The 16,026-nt window shown below is 45.4% G+C and overlaps 1 protein-coding gene across 1 annotated transcript in view; it reads right to left on the bottom strand.

Annotated features, from left to right (window-relative positions):
• The window catches only part of LOC147012586 (uncharacterized), a 50,947-nt gene that overhangs the window by 33,563 nt on the left and 1,358 nt on the right, over window positions 1-16,026 (bottom strand). Inside the window, exon 2 of the mRNA XM_085853583.1 lies at window positions 4,882-5,427. Coding sequence (XP_085709709.1) covers window positions 4,882-5,427 — 546 coding nt within the window. The remainder of the gene's footprint in view (window positions 1-4,881; window positions 5,428-16,026) is intronic.

A 16,026-nucleotide genomic window follows, 5' to 3' on the forward strand; every position in this document is an offset into this window, starting at 1 on the left:
CTTCAATGGTCGAGAAAACAGGAGCCATGAACATGGCAGCTGATGCCTTTAACTAACAGGGAGGCAGAGAATATTTAAATGCTTCAAGTGAATGCTCTCAGGATGAAAGTGGAAAACGTATCAGTCTCTCAGTCTCTGTCTTCGGAGTCACGATCCGAATGATTGAAGCCGTCTGGGTTTGCTTGAAACTGCTGAAGAAGTCCCTGGAAACATCAAGCCAAACTCCATATTGTTCAACAGTCACCATTCTGGGCACAGACCTTGCAGAAACCTTTTCCATGCCCTATTTTTCGGTGATTATAAAGTGTAATGATACTGCCGTTACTCCACTGTTAATATTCTCTCATTTCTCAACATCCTTTTGACTGCATCAGCATTTTGCTGCTGTGGGGTCTCCTCGGGGTATCCTCAGTGCTGGTTCTCCCTCACACAAATTCAGCTAACTTGTTTTTCATGGTAGCATATGAAGAGGCATCAGCGCCTGGTGCGGCTACCAGGTCCTCATGGATTTCCTTTTGGGGGCAATTTTTTTATGGAGGAAATTATTGTGATTTGTTTTCTCCATATCTTAAAATCATGACAACTTAGTCGTATTGACACTTTCGTATACAAGTCCTACAAACATAAACAACTGGCTGTGTAAAAAACAAACACATCAAACTACAGCGAGAGCAAAATAGAGTTGGGTGATGATTCAGAGAAAGAGACAGACAAAAAGGCTGAGATGCACAAATCGAGGTTGGTGGGGAAGGGGGAGGGGGGGTGGCAGAGAGAGGGAGAAAGAGACAGAAAGAGAGAGAGAGAGAGAGAGAGAGACAGACAGACGTAAAGACAAAGAGACTGACGTAGAGACAGACAGACGTAAAGACAGAGACACGTAGAGACAGACAGCAAAAGAGACAGAGAAAGAGACGTCACGCCAGACAGACGTAGAGACAGACACATAGAGACAGCAAGAAAAAGAGACGTAGAGACAGAAAAATGTAGAGACACAGAAAAAAAATACATACATAGAAACAGACAGAGTACCAGTTGTACTGGGCCCGGTGTATGCCCCGGTTAGAATAGGTGTACCATATCCCTGTGTGTCGTAAGAGGCGACCAGGGTTGCGTCAGGAAGGGCATCCGGCGTAAAAAACCTATGCCAAATCATGATGCGGACAACAAAACGAATTTCCATACCGAATCGGTCGAGGCCCGGGTTACCAAAGACTGCCACCGGTACCGATGGTCAGCAGGGTAACAGTGGAAATTGTGCTACTGCTGGGCGAAGGAGGAGAAGGAGATGGGGAAGGCGAGTCCGTAGGCAGCGGGAGAGGGGGAAGGGTAGAAGTGTGCAGGTGAGAGTTGGAACTCTGAATGTTGGGACGATGACTGGCAAAGGGCGAGAGTTGGCTGATATGATGGAGAGAAGAAAGGTGGACATACTGTGTGTACAAGAGACCAAGTGGATGGGGAGTAAGGCTAGGAGCATTGGAGGTGGTTTCAAACTGTTCAACCATGGTGTGGATGGGAGGAGAAATGGTGTCGGGATAATCCTGAAGGAAGATCATGTCAAGAGGGTATTGGAGGTGAGGAGGGTGTCTGACCGAGTGATGAGTGTGAAGTTGGAAATTGAAGGGGTGATGACGAATGTCATCAGTGCATATGCCCCACATATGGGGTGTGAGATGGAGTATAAAGAAGATTTCTGGAGTGAGTTAGATGAAGTGGTGGAGAGTGTAACCAAGGATGAAAGAGTGGTGATTGGAGCAGATTTCAATGGGCATGTTGGGGAAGGGAATAAAGAGGATGAGGAGGTGATGGGTAGGTACGGTCTCAACAAGAAAAATGTGGAAGGGCAAATGGTGGTAGAGTTTGCAAAAAGAATGCAAATGGCAGTGGTAAATACGTATTTCAAGAAGAAGGAGGAACACAGGGTGACATACAAGAGTGGAGGAAAGTGCACACAGGTGGATTACATCTGAAGCAAGAGATGCAACCTGAAAGAGATTAGTGACTGTAAGGTGGTGGCAGGGGAGAGTGTAGCTCGACAGCATCGATTGGTGGTTTGTAGGATGACTTTAGAGGTGAGGTTGAGGAAGAGAGTGAGGGCTGAACCAAGGACCAGATGGTGGAAGCTGAAGGAGGAAGACTGTTGCGTGAAATTTAGGGAGGAGGTGAGACAGGCGTAAGATGGTGGTAAAGATGGGTGGGATGATTGGGCAACAACAGCAGAAGTGGTGAGGGAGATAGCTCGGAAGGTACTTGGTGTGACATCTGGACAGAGGAAGGAAGATAAGGAGACTTGGTGGTGGAACTAGGAAGTACAGGAAAGTATAAGGAAGAAGGGGTTGGCGAAAAGGAAGTGGGATAGTCAGAGAGATGAAGAAAGTAGGCAGGGGTACAAGGAGTGGTGGCGAAAGGCAAAAAGAGAGGTGGCAAAGGCCAAGGAAAAGGCATATGACGAGCTGTATGAGAAGTTGGATACAAAAGAAGGGGAAAAGGATTTATACCGAATGGCAAGACAGAGGGACCGAGCTGGGAAGGATGTGCTGCAGGTTAGGGTGATAAAGGACGCAAATGGGAATGTGCTGACGAGCGAGGAGAGTGTGTTGAGAAGGTGGATGGAGTACTTTGAGGAGCTGATGAATGAAGAAAATGAGAGAGAGAAGGTTGGAAGAGGTGGAGATTGTGAATCATGGAAGTGGGGTGGATCAGTAAGGATGAAGTGAGGACTGCTATGAAGAAGATGAAAAGTGGAAAGGCGGTTGGCCCAGATGGTATACCAGTGGAGGCATGGAAGTGCTTAAGAGAGATGGCAGTGGGGTTGTTAAACAGATTGTTTAATGAAGTCTTGGAAAGTGAGAGGATGCCAGAGGAGTGGAGATTAAGTGTACTGGTTCCGATTTTCAAGAATAAGGGTGATGTGCAGAGCTGTAGAAATTACAGAGGGATAAAGTTGTTAAGCCACACCATGAAGGTGTGGGAAAGAGTACTGGAAGTTATGTTGAGAGGAGAGGTGACGATCTGTGAGCAGCAATATGGGTTTATGCCAGGAAAGAGCACCACTGATGCGATGTTTGCTTTGAGAATGTTGATGGAGAAGTATGGGGAAAGCCAGAAGGAGTTACATTGTGTGTTTGTGGATTTAGAGAAAGCTTATGATAGGGTGCCAAGAGAGGAGTTGTGGCATTGTATGAGGAAGTCGGGAGTGGTGGAGAAGTATGTGAGGATCGTGCAGGATATGTATGAGGACAGTGTGACAGCGGTGAGGTGTGCGGTAGGAATGACGGACCGGTTTGAGGTAAAAGTGGGATTGCACCAAGGATCGACTCTGAGCCCTTTCCTGTTTGCAATGGTGATGGACAGGTTGACGGATGAGATCAGACTGGAGTCTCCATGGACTATGATGTTCGCGGATGACATCATGATCTGTAGGGAGATTAGGGAGCAGGCTGAGGCGAGCCTCGAGAGGTGGAGGTACGCACTGGAGAGAAGGGGAATGTTAGTCAGTCGGAGTAAGACGGAGTAAATGTGCGTAAATGAGAGGGAGGGTGGTGGTATGGTGCGGTTGCAAGGAGTTGAGGTGGGGAAGGTGGATGGGTTTAAATACTTGGGATCAACTGTCCAAAGTAACGGAGAGTGTGGGAGAGAAGTGAAAAAAGAGAGTGCAGGCAGGATGGAGTGGTTTGAGAAGAGTTGCATGTGACAGAAGGGTAGCTGCAAGAGTGAAGGGGAAGTATATAAGACGGTAGTGAGACCAGCTATGTTGTATGGTTTGGAGGCGGTGGCACTAACAGAAAGACAGGAAGCGGAGCTGGAGGTGGCAGAGTTAAAGATGCTGCGATTCTCGTTGGGAGTGACGAGGATGGATAGGATAAGAAATGAGTATATTCGAGGGACAGCGCAGGTAGGACGGTTTTGAGACAAAGTGAGAGAGGCGAGATTGAGATGGTTTGGAAATGTGCACAGGAGGGAAACGGAGTATATCGGGAGAAGGATGTTGAAGATGGAGCTGCCAGGCAGGAGGAGAAGAGGAAGGCCAAAGAAGAGGTTCATGGATACGGTGAGGGCGGACATGCGGGTGGTTGGAGTGCCAATGGAAGATGTGGAGGATAGAGCGAAATGGAGACGGTTGATCCGCTGTGGCGACCCCTAACGGGAGCTAGCCGAAAGAAGAAGAAGAGAAGAAGAGACAGACAGACATATTGACATACAGAGAGACAACAGAGAGATTGACATATTAGTGGCGATAAATGAAAAGGTATACAGGAAGCTCAGAACAAGGTGTACATCGTGGTGTTTTACACAATATCCAGCAAAGTTATACATGTAGAAAATGTCAAAAGTAGTTGTGTGGAATCTCCCAACAAGATATGTGATGTGCCACACTCTTTACAGAGTGTTGGTGCTGCTAAAGCAGTTTGTTGGCTACGGTTATACTGGGTGGTTTGCTATCGCCTTCCCAGCCTTGTTTGTCTGTGCTCTGTCCTTTTAAACGCTGAATGTCAAGCAAGGAAGCAGCAAGTACAATTTCCAAAGTGTTTGGTACAACTCACCCTGGGTTTGTACCACCAACCTCCTTGACTCAGAGAGGACGCTCCAACCATTACGCCACCAAGTCTGGTTATCCCAACATATTCATATCAAATAAAGTTTAACAGACTTGACAAAAAGATTCAGCAAATCAAATATTTTTCCAACTCAAATGCTTCAGATTTCTTTTTGATTATTTACAGCAAAAGCATGACTGAAATAGCATTTGAACACACATTGCCAGCAAGAAAGAGACAAAATGACATCACATCTGTTCCCCTCCCCTTCTCCATCCTTTCCACCTCCAACCTTCTTCCCTACCCTCCTCTCCCCACTTCTCAAATTACACATTCTTACTCTCACCGTGTTCTCCATTGCCATAATAACTTCCACGCCTGCTTTCATAGCTCCATGAATCCTGGAAGCCGTAGCGACCTCCTTGATGACTATCTTGATAAGCGTCTCCACCACAGCCATCTGGGCTGGTATCGCGCCAACCGCCCTTGTAGCCAACAGGAATGCCCGATCTATTACGCCCGTAAGCATTGGATTTTTGGCGAGATTGATAGCGAACTGGAGAACTGCTTTCGCGTGTGGAGAAGGACTTCGGTCCACCGTACCCCTCTGAGCTTGGATACCGGTGGTAATCCGACCGGTCATCATCATAGCGATTAGCCCTTCCATCCGATTGTCTCCTTGTCCTAGCATTATTCCCATAGTCAAAAACAATGCGGTCTGAGGAGCCTTTTTGTGGCTGGAGTAACTGCTTGGAACGAGCCAAGGCTGAGAGTGCGCCAAGAAGACGAGAATCTTCTCCTCGTGCTGGGCGGCTTCTGCTACTGCCACCAAGCCTTTGCTGGAATGTAGATCCTCCAGCAGGTCCACTGCAGCTGTTCATCAAGCTTGGTACTGAAAAAAAAACAAAAAAAAACATTAATATCGAGATTGAACAAGAGAAGTTAACAAAATATAATATATATTGTTGCGAATTTCGGCCCGTCCGGCGTGCGATCGGCCACGTAACTCGAATTGCGACACGTCGCCCACCGGAACGGACAATTCAGTCGTGACCCTCCTGGAACTACCGCAAGGAGCCAGTCACGGGTGGGGGTTTAACCTCACCACGATCGTGCCAATTGCCCACCCGCGCAGGATAGGGTTGCTCGCCAAATTCGACCTACCTAAGTACCTGCGCAAGTGGTCGACCGGGCGATCGTACCTCGCCGCAGGTCGACTTCGGACACGAACCGCTTAAGCGGCTCATTCCGTGCTGCAGGGATAACCGAGCGGAGTTATCGTCGACCTCGACGGTTCAGATTATTTACCGGGTGTTTTAAACCCACTATCAATCCCTTACGTGATGCAAGATGGAACTTTCAACAAAGGAAAGGACGAAGCGAAACGGGAAACAGTTCAACAAAAAAGCACCTTTATTTCACACACACAACACACACACGTAAGTCAGTAATGCAATGTGCAACAAAAGCCAAAATGCAACAAAAGCAAAAGCACTACTGCCGACTATAATTATTTACAACACTTAAACAATTATACTTGTCGGGACTTGGCGCCACATCATTCATTCAAAATAAACAGGAAAGATCTCCCCATAGGCAGGGAGGTAGACGGGGTCCGTGGACCAAATGTAAGCGGAACCTGGAGGAGCGGCCAGGTCCACGAGACCGAAAAGGTCTTACCCGCGTCCTCGTGACGCGATGGCGGGCAAGCCGCAATATCCGCGCAGCTGCGCCCCGACTCCGTGCCCCTGGCGTGGTCGGTGAGCTCTCTCTCCGGCATGCTCCGCACAAGCACGGCTTGGTCGGCACCACGGTTAGGGTGGGGAATGAACGGGGCCACCGGCACTATCTCAGCGTGGATGGGGGGGGGAAATTGTTGATGCTCAGGGTCGAGCGAGGGGAATGGCTGGCTGGCTTGGTGGCTTGTGAAAGCGAAGGCGGTTCGATTCCAGCGACGAGACGAGAAACCCCCACACTACTACTCTGAATTTCACACAGACTCGCGTCTTTTATAGACGGGGGGAGGAGCCTGTATGCAGATTTTAGGATCAAAACTTGATTGGAGGCGGGGCCACGCCACCCTCTGTTCAGCCATTGGTGTGGAAAAAAGGGGCATGAGCCTCTTTTGATCCGAATTTCTCTCCCGTAAAGAATCCACATTCATCGCGCTTGGAGGTGGGGCCATACCGCCCGACGCTCGCCCATTGGACAGAGGAAAAGGGGCGTGTAGCCTTCCTGATCCGAATTTCTCTCCCGTAAAGGCATCCATTGCACTCGCGGCTTGCCGCGTTCGGCAGCAATCACCGAACGGCTTCGGACAGTACGACGTTGGGTGTTGACTGGTGGTGGGGTCGATGGTTGTGGAAGGAGAAAGGCGAAGGTGGTGGGAGGTTTGCTGTGGTGGTTTGGTGGTTGGCGGGCGTCATTTGGGAATGGCGGTGAAGCGATGTTTGTGGGATGGAGTTGTGGAGGTAAAGAGGCAAAGGTGGTGGTGTTTGAGTTGTTGGCAGCTTAATGGTCCAAAATAACAACAGAGAAAGAAAAATGGCCAACTCAGTGTCGCAGCCCAGATGAATCACACACATTCCCTCTAAACAATAGGTGTGGGCTAACTACACATGAACTTATCGATATATTTCACCTGAGGACCCTTTATGGTGTATTGCGAATTTCCACAGCTGTAACAATATATATATATATATATATATATATATATATATATATATATATATATATATATATATATATATATATATATATATTTACCATCATTTCATGAGGTAAGTGCCTGGTGAACTGATACTAGCTAAGATTTTGTATTCAAAGAATGAAGTCATAGTTGGCTGCTCCTCTTATTTTTTAACGGCCACAAATATTCCCAAGTTCTTGTGGGGTTGACCAAGGGAAGCTCGGCCCAAGTTGTTCATGAGCCAGCTGGCCAGGCCTGACGTTCAATTAAGGTTAAGGCAGGAATTTGCATTTTGGTCATGGTGCCAGCAGTGATAGCTCGCTTACTCTTCACGAAGGACACCGTAGGATCTTTAATGTCCACCAGCTAATGCCGGCAGACGGGACACTCATTTGGCGCCCACCAGAGGGATGACACACACATTAATGAATCACCCTGCCCGTGAAACACAGGGATGACAGTTTATAGCTGGTTCAGGATTCAAACCCAGTCGAGACAGCTTAAAGGTGAACGTGCTTACCTTGAGGCCATCCTGTCAGCCCTGTAGTTGGCTGCTCTAACTACGAAAATAAAATAACCATAAGGTATGAGAGAATAGGAAAGAAACATGGGATGAGCCACCATGCATGACCCGCCCTGTAATACAATGCTTTGCGGATCATAAACAAAAACCGTTTGAAAAACAAAAAAAACCCATTACAATTTGATATAAAACTTGGAAAACAAAGGAGGAAATGATAATTAAAACTCTAGTCGGGACTGTCTTTGTGAAATTGACCAAGATAGTCCCCACCATACCATTTATTTTACTTTTTACCAAGTACGTGTTAGCAGGATACTCTTCATTGAAAACATCCAAAATTGCTGCATTCATCTGCAGCACAAACCATGTCGGTCTCCTCTATTTTGCAAAAACCCAAACTGGCCAAAAAAAAAAGTTTTTTTTAATAATTAAAAAAAACCTCATCAAGTCGATTGTCATGGATCCAGAAACAGGAAAACATACTCGGTAGATAATGATGGAACAAGAATTTATGATAAATTGAACAACCTCATTTGTATTACTCGTACACCCAATCCCCATGAGAGCGGCAGGAGGGGACGCGACAAGCAGCATATAATGCCTCAAGAACGTTGGGTTTCCTACCTTTCAGTTTGCTATTAAACAGCAGTAGCGACTTTAAAAAAGAAATTATAGGTGTTTGTGGTATATAATATTTTTTTACTTCTGGTGGGGTTGCCCTACGAAACGCCATGATAAGATATTTATATGTGTTAACACGGTGTTTAGCCAAGGAGGAAAAACCCCGTGGGGAGGGGGGGGGCATTATTACCTTATCTGGAATTTATATTCCAGATAAGGTATTGTCATCACGAACCGTCCGTCCATCAGTCTCCTTTTTCGACTTCTCCAGCCAAAATGCTGGGCCGATCCGGCTGAAATTTGCCAGCAACGTTCCTCTCGTGATTGGTAACAGGAATTGCAAAGCCCATTCCGGTCACATGAGGAAGAAGGTCAAAATGCCCGACCAGGTAAATTTCTTCCAAAAAAATCTTCTTCTCCAGAATGCTACCAAATTTGGGTTACAACATTAGGACAGGGTGCTGATGTAAAATTGTGGAGGGCATGCCAATCACATGATAGGAAGTGTGTCAAAATGGTCGACTTAATCAATTTTTGGAGGAGGAGGAGATTGGGACTATACTCTGTGCAGAGCGTTGGTGCTGCTGAAGCAGTCTCCTTGGCTAATGGGAACAATCGTGGACGGGTTGCCACTCCGACACACGATACCAGCATGCTGGCACTCATTTTGTTGACCTCAGAAGGATGATAGGTCGAGTTCACCCCACCTGGTATTAATTCCACAGCTGAGCAGGATTTGAACTCAGGACCCTAGAATCCAAAACCCACCACCCTAAACATTAAGCCAACACCAGGCATAATTTTTGGGAAAAATTGTGCAAATTCCTTCATAAATCTTTTCCAGACCCACCAGTCAGAATCCTACCAAATTTGGGAATGTTAAATTGTGGAGGCCATGCTGATCACATGACTGGAAGTGGTGTCAAAATGGCGGTCGTGCAAATTACTTCCAAAATCTTATTCTCGAGACCCACCATTCAGAACACTACCAAATCTGGGTTGCAACATTAGGCTAGGGAAAGGCTGCCAATTATATTGCGGAAGTCATGTGGATCACTTGACCGGAAGTGTGTCAAAATGGCCGACAGTGAACTTTTGGGAAAATCGCATCAATTCCTTTAAAAAAAAAAAAAACTTCTTCTCCACACCAACCAGTCAGAATCATACCAAATCTGGGTTACAACATTAGGCCAGGACCCAGGTAAGCTACTGGTCCAGTGGTCCATTTTTTTCATATTAATATTGTTTTGTAATAAAATGAATGTTGTTGCGGTTGTGGAAAGACACCAGAATGTCACACTCAACACAAAAGGGATCCTTAAGTTTCGATATTTCAACAGCAATTGTGTTTGGTTAGGTTACCTTATCCCTAATAACAGGGACAAGAAAAAAGCATTGTGTGTGTACTGTGTAGGCTATAATAGCAGGTTCGATCCCATTTGTGATTCTACTCTTTCCTGAAATCCCTCTCTTCATCCATCCATTCTAATCTTTCTCCGCATTCCTCTCAAACTTCTCCTTCCCTACATCTTCCTAAAACCCCTCTCTCATCATTAATCCCTTTCAATACAATACCTCTTAACCCTTTCCTCCCCCCCCCACCCCTCAAGCACAACTATGCACAAATAGCAACACCCACGCATTATATTATATTACAAAACACACATTCAAAGCAATTGCTGAGGCAGTTATGCGCTACCAGTGAGGGAACACACGAAAGGAACAAGGAATGGGGATAAGCCACGGAAAAAGAAAGGCTAAAAGGCAGGGGCAGGGTTGCTACACCTGAACCTCTGAGCAGGTACGGGCTACGTGCACCAATGGGAACACGACACGCATGGGTCAAAGAGTATTACAGAGACATTCGCTCTCTGAAGCCACACCTAGCCCCGATAAAAGACGGTACGCTCCAGAGAACGGGGTCAACTTTCAACCAAGGAACGGAATGAGAGAACACGAGCCTGCCTGCTTGCATCCGAGAGCTGCTTTCTTGGTCTGAGGGACGGAGTTGGACAAGCTGCGTCGGAGCAAGTTTCCAAGGGTGAACGGCACTACAAGTTCCTTGGGACGCAGCGGCCTTACTTAATGACTTGCATAATCTTTCCTTGCTTTCCCTTCTTTTCAAATTTGTCTACTTGAGACACATAAAAGAGTGAGCAAAAGGAGTTGTCAACAATTAACCTCTTGACCCGTCTGGGTGAGGTCACCAACACACATATCACACCCTTCCTCGAGACTACTACAGCCTACATTGCATACGCCGCACCTCTCCCGACACATCGCACCACATCACTCTCCCTTTCCTCCCTCCCCATCACTTTGGGAACAACGTAAGCCCGCGGGTTCATGTCGGGTGAGCAAACAGCGAAACTGTCTCTGTCTCTCTCTCTCTCCCTCTCTCTCATTTCCCCAGAGTGACTGAGGCACACCTGTCTTGTGTGTAGAAATATGTTGAGATTGTCTAAGGGCTTTGTTACATGCATAATGGCCAAGTTCTGTTCTCTGTGACATTGCATTCTGTTAATACATCACTTTATCTCCTTTATAAACTGTTTCCAACCTGCTTAATTTTATGTTTCCGCCATTAGTTAGACTTAACGTATAATAAATAGAAGGGAGGTTGTACCCCATAAATAGATAAAAGGTTGGAAGTTGAGAACACGGTTCCTAATCAGGGATAACGAAATCACTGGGAAGGCAATGCGAGAGTTGAGTGTGGAGACCCTATCAGATTTAGTTGGCATAGACGGCATCCATGGTTGCTTCGCAACGCGTCGGGTCGCTGAGTTATCCGTGGTTCATCGGCTTCAGGGTCGAAGGTTGGAAGCGGGTCCGAGTCACCGCCTCATGAGCCAGGTTTCCCCCGAACCCATAACAATATTATACTATTATTATTTGTGATTGTTATTCCTTTTTTAATGAGAAGCGGCATTGGAAAAAAAAAACAAAAAAAACGTCACGATCAACTATCTTAACTCGGATATTGACCCCAACACGGATTTTTCCCGAGGAATGACAACCTCCATCGTGTGACTCTTCGTCCTCCTGTCAAGTTTAGTTGAGATTGATAATAAGTAATGACTGAAATTATCGTGGTCAAACAGACACCAACTTGTGTATTTTAGTGTGATAGTGTAGAAAGAATAAAGGAATTTATCTGTAAGAAAGTTTTCCGATGGCATTTTCAGAGAGAGGCCTGTTAGTTGTCTGGAAGATGGTTCTCTCTGGAAGGTGGTTCTCTATATAGGAGAAGTGAGGAACAGAAGCATTAGTGTGCAGTCAGCCTGGTTTTGTAAGTTTAACCAGGAGGGGGTTCCTGGCAGAATGCATGCATCAGGAAGATGCTGGGGAGGGTTGGTGGGGTGAGACAGTCGAGGGAGCTGGACCAGACGACAGGCTATAAAAAAAAAACAGAGGCCACCGACCTGACAGCAACATGCGCTTCAGCCTTGTCGCAAGATATGCCAATATTTAGAGCCTTAGGTTACAAATGACAGGTTGTAATCTTTTGACGACATGGAGGGAACTTTACAAAAGCTCATGTCTTCACAAACGGGTGGGTTTTGCTTGGATTTTGTGGCTAGACCGAGCTCCCTCCTCCTGATGTGCCGTCGCCGGTGTGCCTGCTCATAAGCTCCATGCCTGCTCTCCTTCATTATTTTACATCGCCCTGATACACTACCCTTTGGCCCGGTACCCTGAGAGGGTATGATTGTGTGCACAAGGACCTGTGGCTTATTTGTGATTTCGTTTCTATATTCAGAAGCATTGTACTTATTAATCGTCTGTCTCCATCTCAGCATTCTGTGCCGTGTGTCCTATCCTTCATTAAATATTTATTTATTTATTCCTTAAGCCTGCATACGTGTCTTCGTGCCACATTTCCTGCATAAATAGATTTGGTTTAATGGATAACGACAATGGGGGAATCAATTTAGTGATTGCATTCTTCAATAACCAACTTGAGGGGGGCAGGGGGGGGGGGAGGGGACAGGTCCCATTTGGAATACGAGACCACATTAACTAGCACTTGGGTGTGGCTCCCATTCAAATTACGGTCATGGACGAAAGGATCTCTGCTGTTATATATCTACACCAGCTGTGGTGCTGGTTAAAGCGGTTGAGATGGGGGTCGTACATGTAACAATATTTTTGTTTTATTTCTGGGCCAAACTGTTGGTTTATCACAAAATTGCTTAACACAGGAAGTGTGTGTTTCTTGCATATAAATAAATGACATTGGATGGGATGCAATTTTAGGTGCCACTCTGCAAATTGCCATTCATTAACTGGAGTTACATGCATCCTCTCTCTACCCCCCCTCCCCTAAACACCCCTCATGTTTCATTCTCAGGAGGGAGAGTAAATTGGATTTGAACCTGTGTTCTCAGTATCACAAACCATCGGTTCAGATGAGAAAACAACAGGCTTACGAAAAACCAAAGCTTCTGTTTCTACGCTCAAGTCACCAAGAAACTAAATATTACTCAATGAAGGTCTTAAAGGTCTTGTTTGCAAAGTGCTAACAATTCCAGATTTTGATTAAAGATGAAACGCATACTAAAGGGCCCCAGAGGTGGTGTCTCAAGAAGTCAGCATCAAGATCGTCCACGGAGTGTTTCATGATCAACGTTCAACCTGTCAACGATGTTTGCAAGGGTGCAATTATGAGCTATACACTCTCCAAGCAGAAAGGTGATAGACCAACAAAATATAATAGATGAAAAGCTTTATGGAGCGTTTTACACAAACAAATGAGCAAGTTCAGCACCAGTTGATGTGTACCACTGAATGGATGAGAAAAAAAAAAATATATATATATATATATATATATATATATATATATATATAAATAACGCACCCACTTATACATAAAAGACTGGAAGGCAAACGCAATTACTCACAATCATGTCCCATGGACCAGATTTTCTATGGTAACGATTACTCCCTTTGCATTTGAGCCTTCTCGTCTTTCAAAAACAAAGAAAACGAGAGTAAATCATCTTCAGCAATGCACAAATTAGTCCAAAGGGTAAAAATCATACTAACAGTACAGATGGTTTGAGAGCTGAGAGAGCAGAAGGAACGGCACCAGAGGATGTGCAGTGAAATAAAACCAAAAATTTTAAATAAAAAAAAATTAAACCTGTCTTTAATACAAGGACGACACGCCTTGTGCTTCGACCTCGTTGTGATAGATGTCATCAATGTTAAGAGCTATAGACTCCGGGGAGACAAATGTCATGCTTGAATGCCAATATTACAAGAAAAACAACATGTTAAAAATAAATAAATAAAAATGTAACAACACAGAGGGACGAAAATATCAAAAAAAACAACCTAACAAGGTCGGAATGACAACACAATACGACACCACAATCCTCATGGATTACCATCACGACATCTTTTGACATTTTACTTTTGTTGTGGGATTGTGATGGAACAACGTCAAAAGATGTCGTGATGGTAAGTAATCCACAAGAGGATTGTGATGTCGTGTTGTGGCATCGTCATGTGGTGTCATTCTTCATTGCTGGGGCATTCCATGTCAGGTATACACAACCTCCCGACACGAATACCTCATTTTCTCCCCATATTTTGGTCATTTATTCAATTGGGTGAAAAAACTCAAAATACCAACTTTTAGACCTGGGGGCCCATTTTAAGGGCCCCCCAAATTTGGGCGCCCCCGGCTGCCACCACAATCTTCCAGAGGCCATATCACAGGTTGTAGTGGTCCGATTTGGATGATCTTGGTATAAAAATGCTCGTAAAAGCGAGATCTTTCGAATCACGTAAAGTAAAATCACTCCGAAACAGTAATTCCAAAAGTTATAGTTTGGGGCGCCCTTTGACCTTGGGCCCCCGCCCCCCAGCCAAACCGATGGTCCTGATTTTTTCATGTGAGAATACCCCTTCATATACTCCAACACCTCAGCATAAATGAAAATGGGATCCCAATGGGTTCACGCATAGCAAAGATTTACGTTGGAGGACTCGGGTGCTGGACACACAATACACAGCACAATATTTGAACACAAGATTTCCAATACGCTATATCAGTATATTGTACATAAATTTTCCACATGCACATGCATGGGTCCATCAACACTCAAGAAAGAGATTCCTCCTTCCCTGAAAAAAATGGAGGGTGAAAGAAAAATATATATATTTTAAAAAAAATTAAAAATATATTTTGTGTTTTTCTTTTTACCTCCACCACCGAAAGGTGAAGGAGGTTATGTTTTGACCCCTTTCTGTCTGTGTAAAGAATGTCTCAAAAAGTTGTAGACAGATTCAGATGAAATTTTGTGGACAGGTTGGTTGTATGACAAGGACGAACCGGTTCGATTTTGTTGATGATCCGAATCCAGATCGACGATGAGAATTTTTAACTGATTCTTCACCATTGAGGGACGGGGCCAAAACCGATACAAAGCACGATATCTCAAAAAGTTGTGGACGGATTCGGACAAAACTTGGTGGACAGGTTGGGTGTATGGCAAGGACGAACTGATATAATTTTGGTGAAGATCTGAATCCGGATCTGGATATGAGAATTATTTATTTTTTTAAGTGATTCTTTACAATTGAGAGATCGGGCCAAAAACGATATAGTCCTCCACAGCATAATATTTCAAACATGTGTTGGGCTCGATATGTTCTCCTGGATCACGCATTGCATGGCAGAGGTATGCGCTCCACCGAGTGCCCTTCTAGTTGTGATCTGGTGATGATGTGGCATGAAGGCATGATGGGGTGACAGAGATAGATAGATATATATATATATATATATATATATATATATATATATATATATATATATATATATATATATATATATATATATATATATATATATATATAAATATAAATATATATATATGTATATTTTTAATGAATTTGGAAGCTTACTGCACACAACAACCAGGTCCTATAGATCAGTTATATCGGTAAGTACGTGTTTCTAGTTAGGGTCCCGTCCCTAGTCTAATGGGAATTAATTGTACATGCGCTGCGGAGTTATTTTATAGTTAGGAATTTTACATCACTTGCGACAACAACGCCCACCTTCGCTTTCACAACACTCTGCTCGTGGCATTCTTCACGTGCTCGCCGGCAAGCGAGCGCGTGCGTGGGCGGAGTTTAACATGGGCATGGCGTCCCTCTTTGGCCAATCGGCAAGGAGCGGGCGTCTCACCCGCCCCGTCTCCCACTCAATACCATCGCCATTACGCACGTCGGAGATGAGGAGGTAGGCGGAGCTACAAACGCCTCCGATCGGGACTCCACCCAGAAGGGTGGGAGTTGCACCGCCTACCGTGGGTCTGTCCAATGGGAGACGGCCAGGGAATCGCGCGATGGGTCCGACCAATCAGGAGGCGAGTGGCCAGGAGAAGAAGCGGCTCCCTCCAAAAGAGGACAGAGTGGTTGTCGGGACGAGCGTGAAGAGATGGAGATCGTGGTGATAGCGGTGTGCAGTTTTGGTGCTGGCAACGCCAAGGTCGTGGGTTTGAGACCTACCGTGGAGGTTCGGGTCGGTGTGACCGCATGAGGATGGGCAGGTACCCCGGCCTGGCTCTCCTGATTGAAGACCCACTGAGGTCCATTTTCTGGATATTTGCGCGTGTGTGTCTGTGTCTGTGGGCCCCGTCTGA

This window comes from Eptatretus burgeri, chromosome 14 (assembly GCF_056783735.1).
Source record: "Eptatretus burgeri isolate ZD-2024b chromosome 14, Ebu_testis_v1, whole genome shotgun sequence".
NCBI classification, from domain to species: Eukaryota; Metazoa; Chordata; class Myxini; order Myxiniformes; family Myxinidae; genus Eptatretus; species Eptatretus burgeri.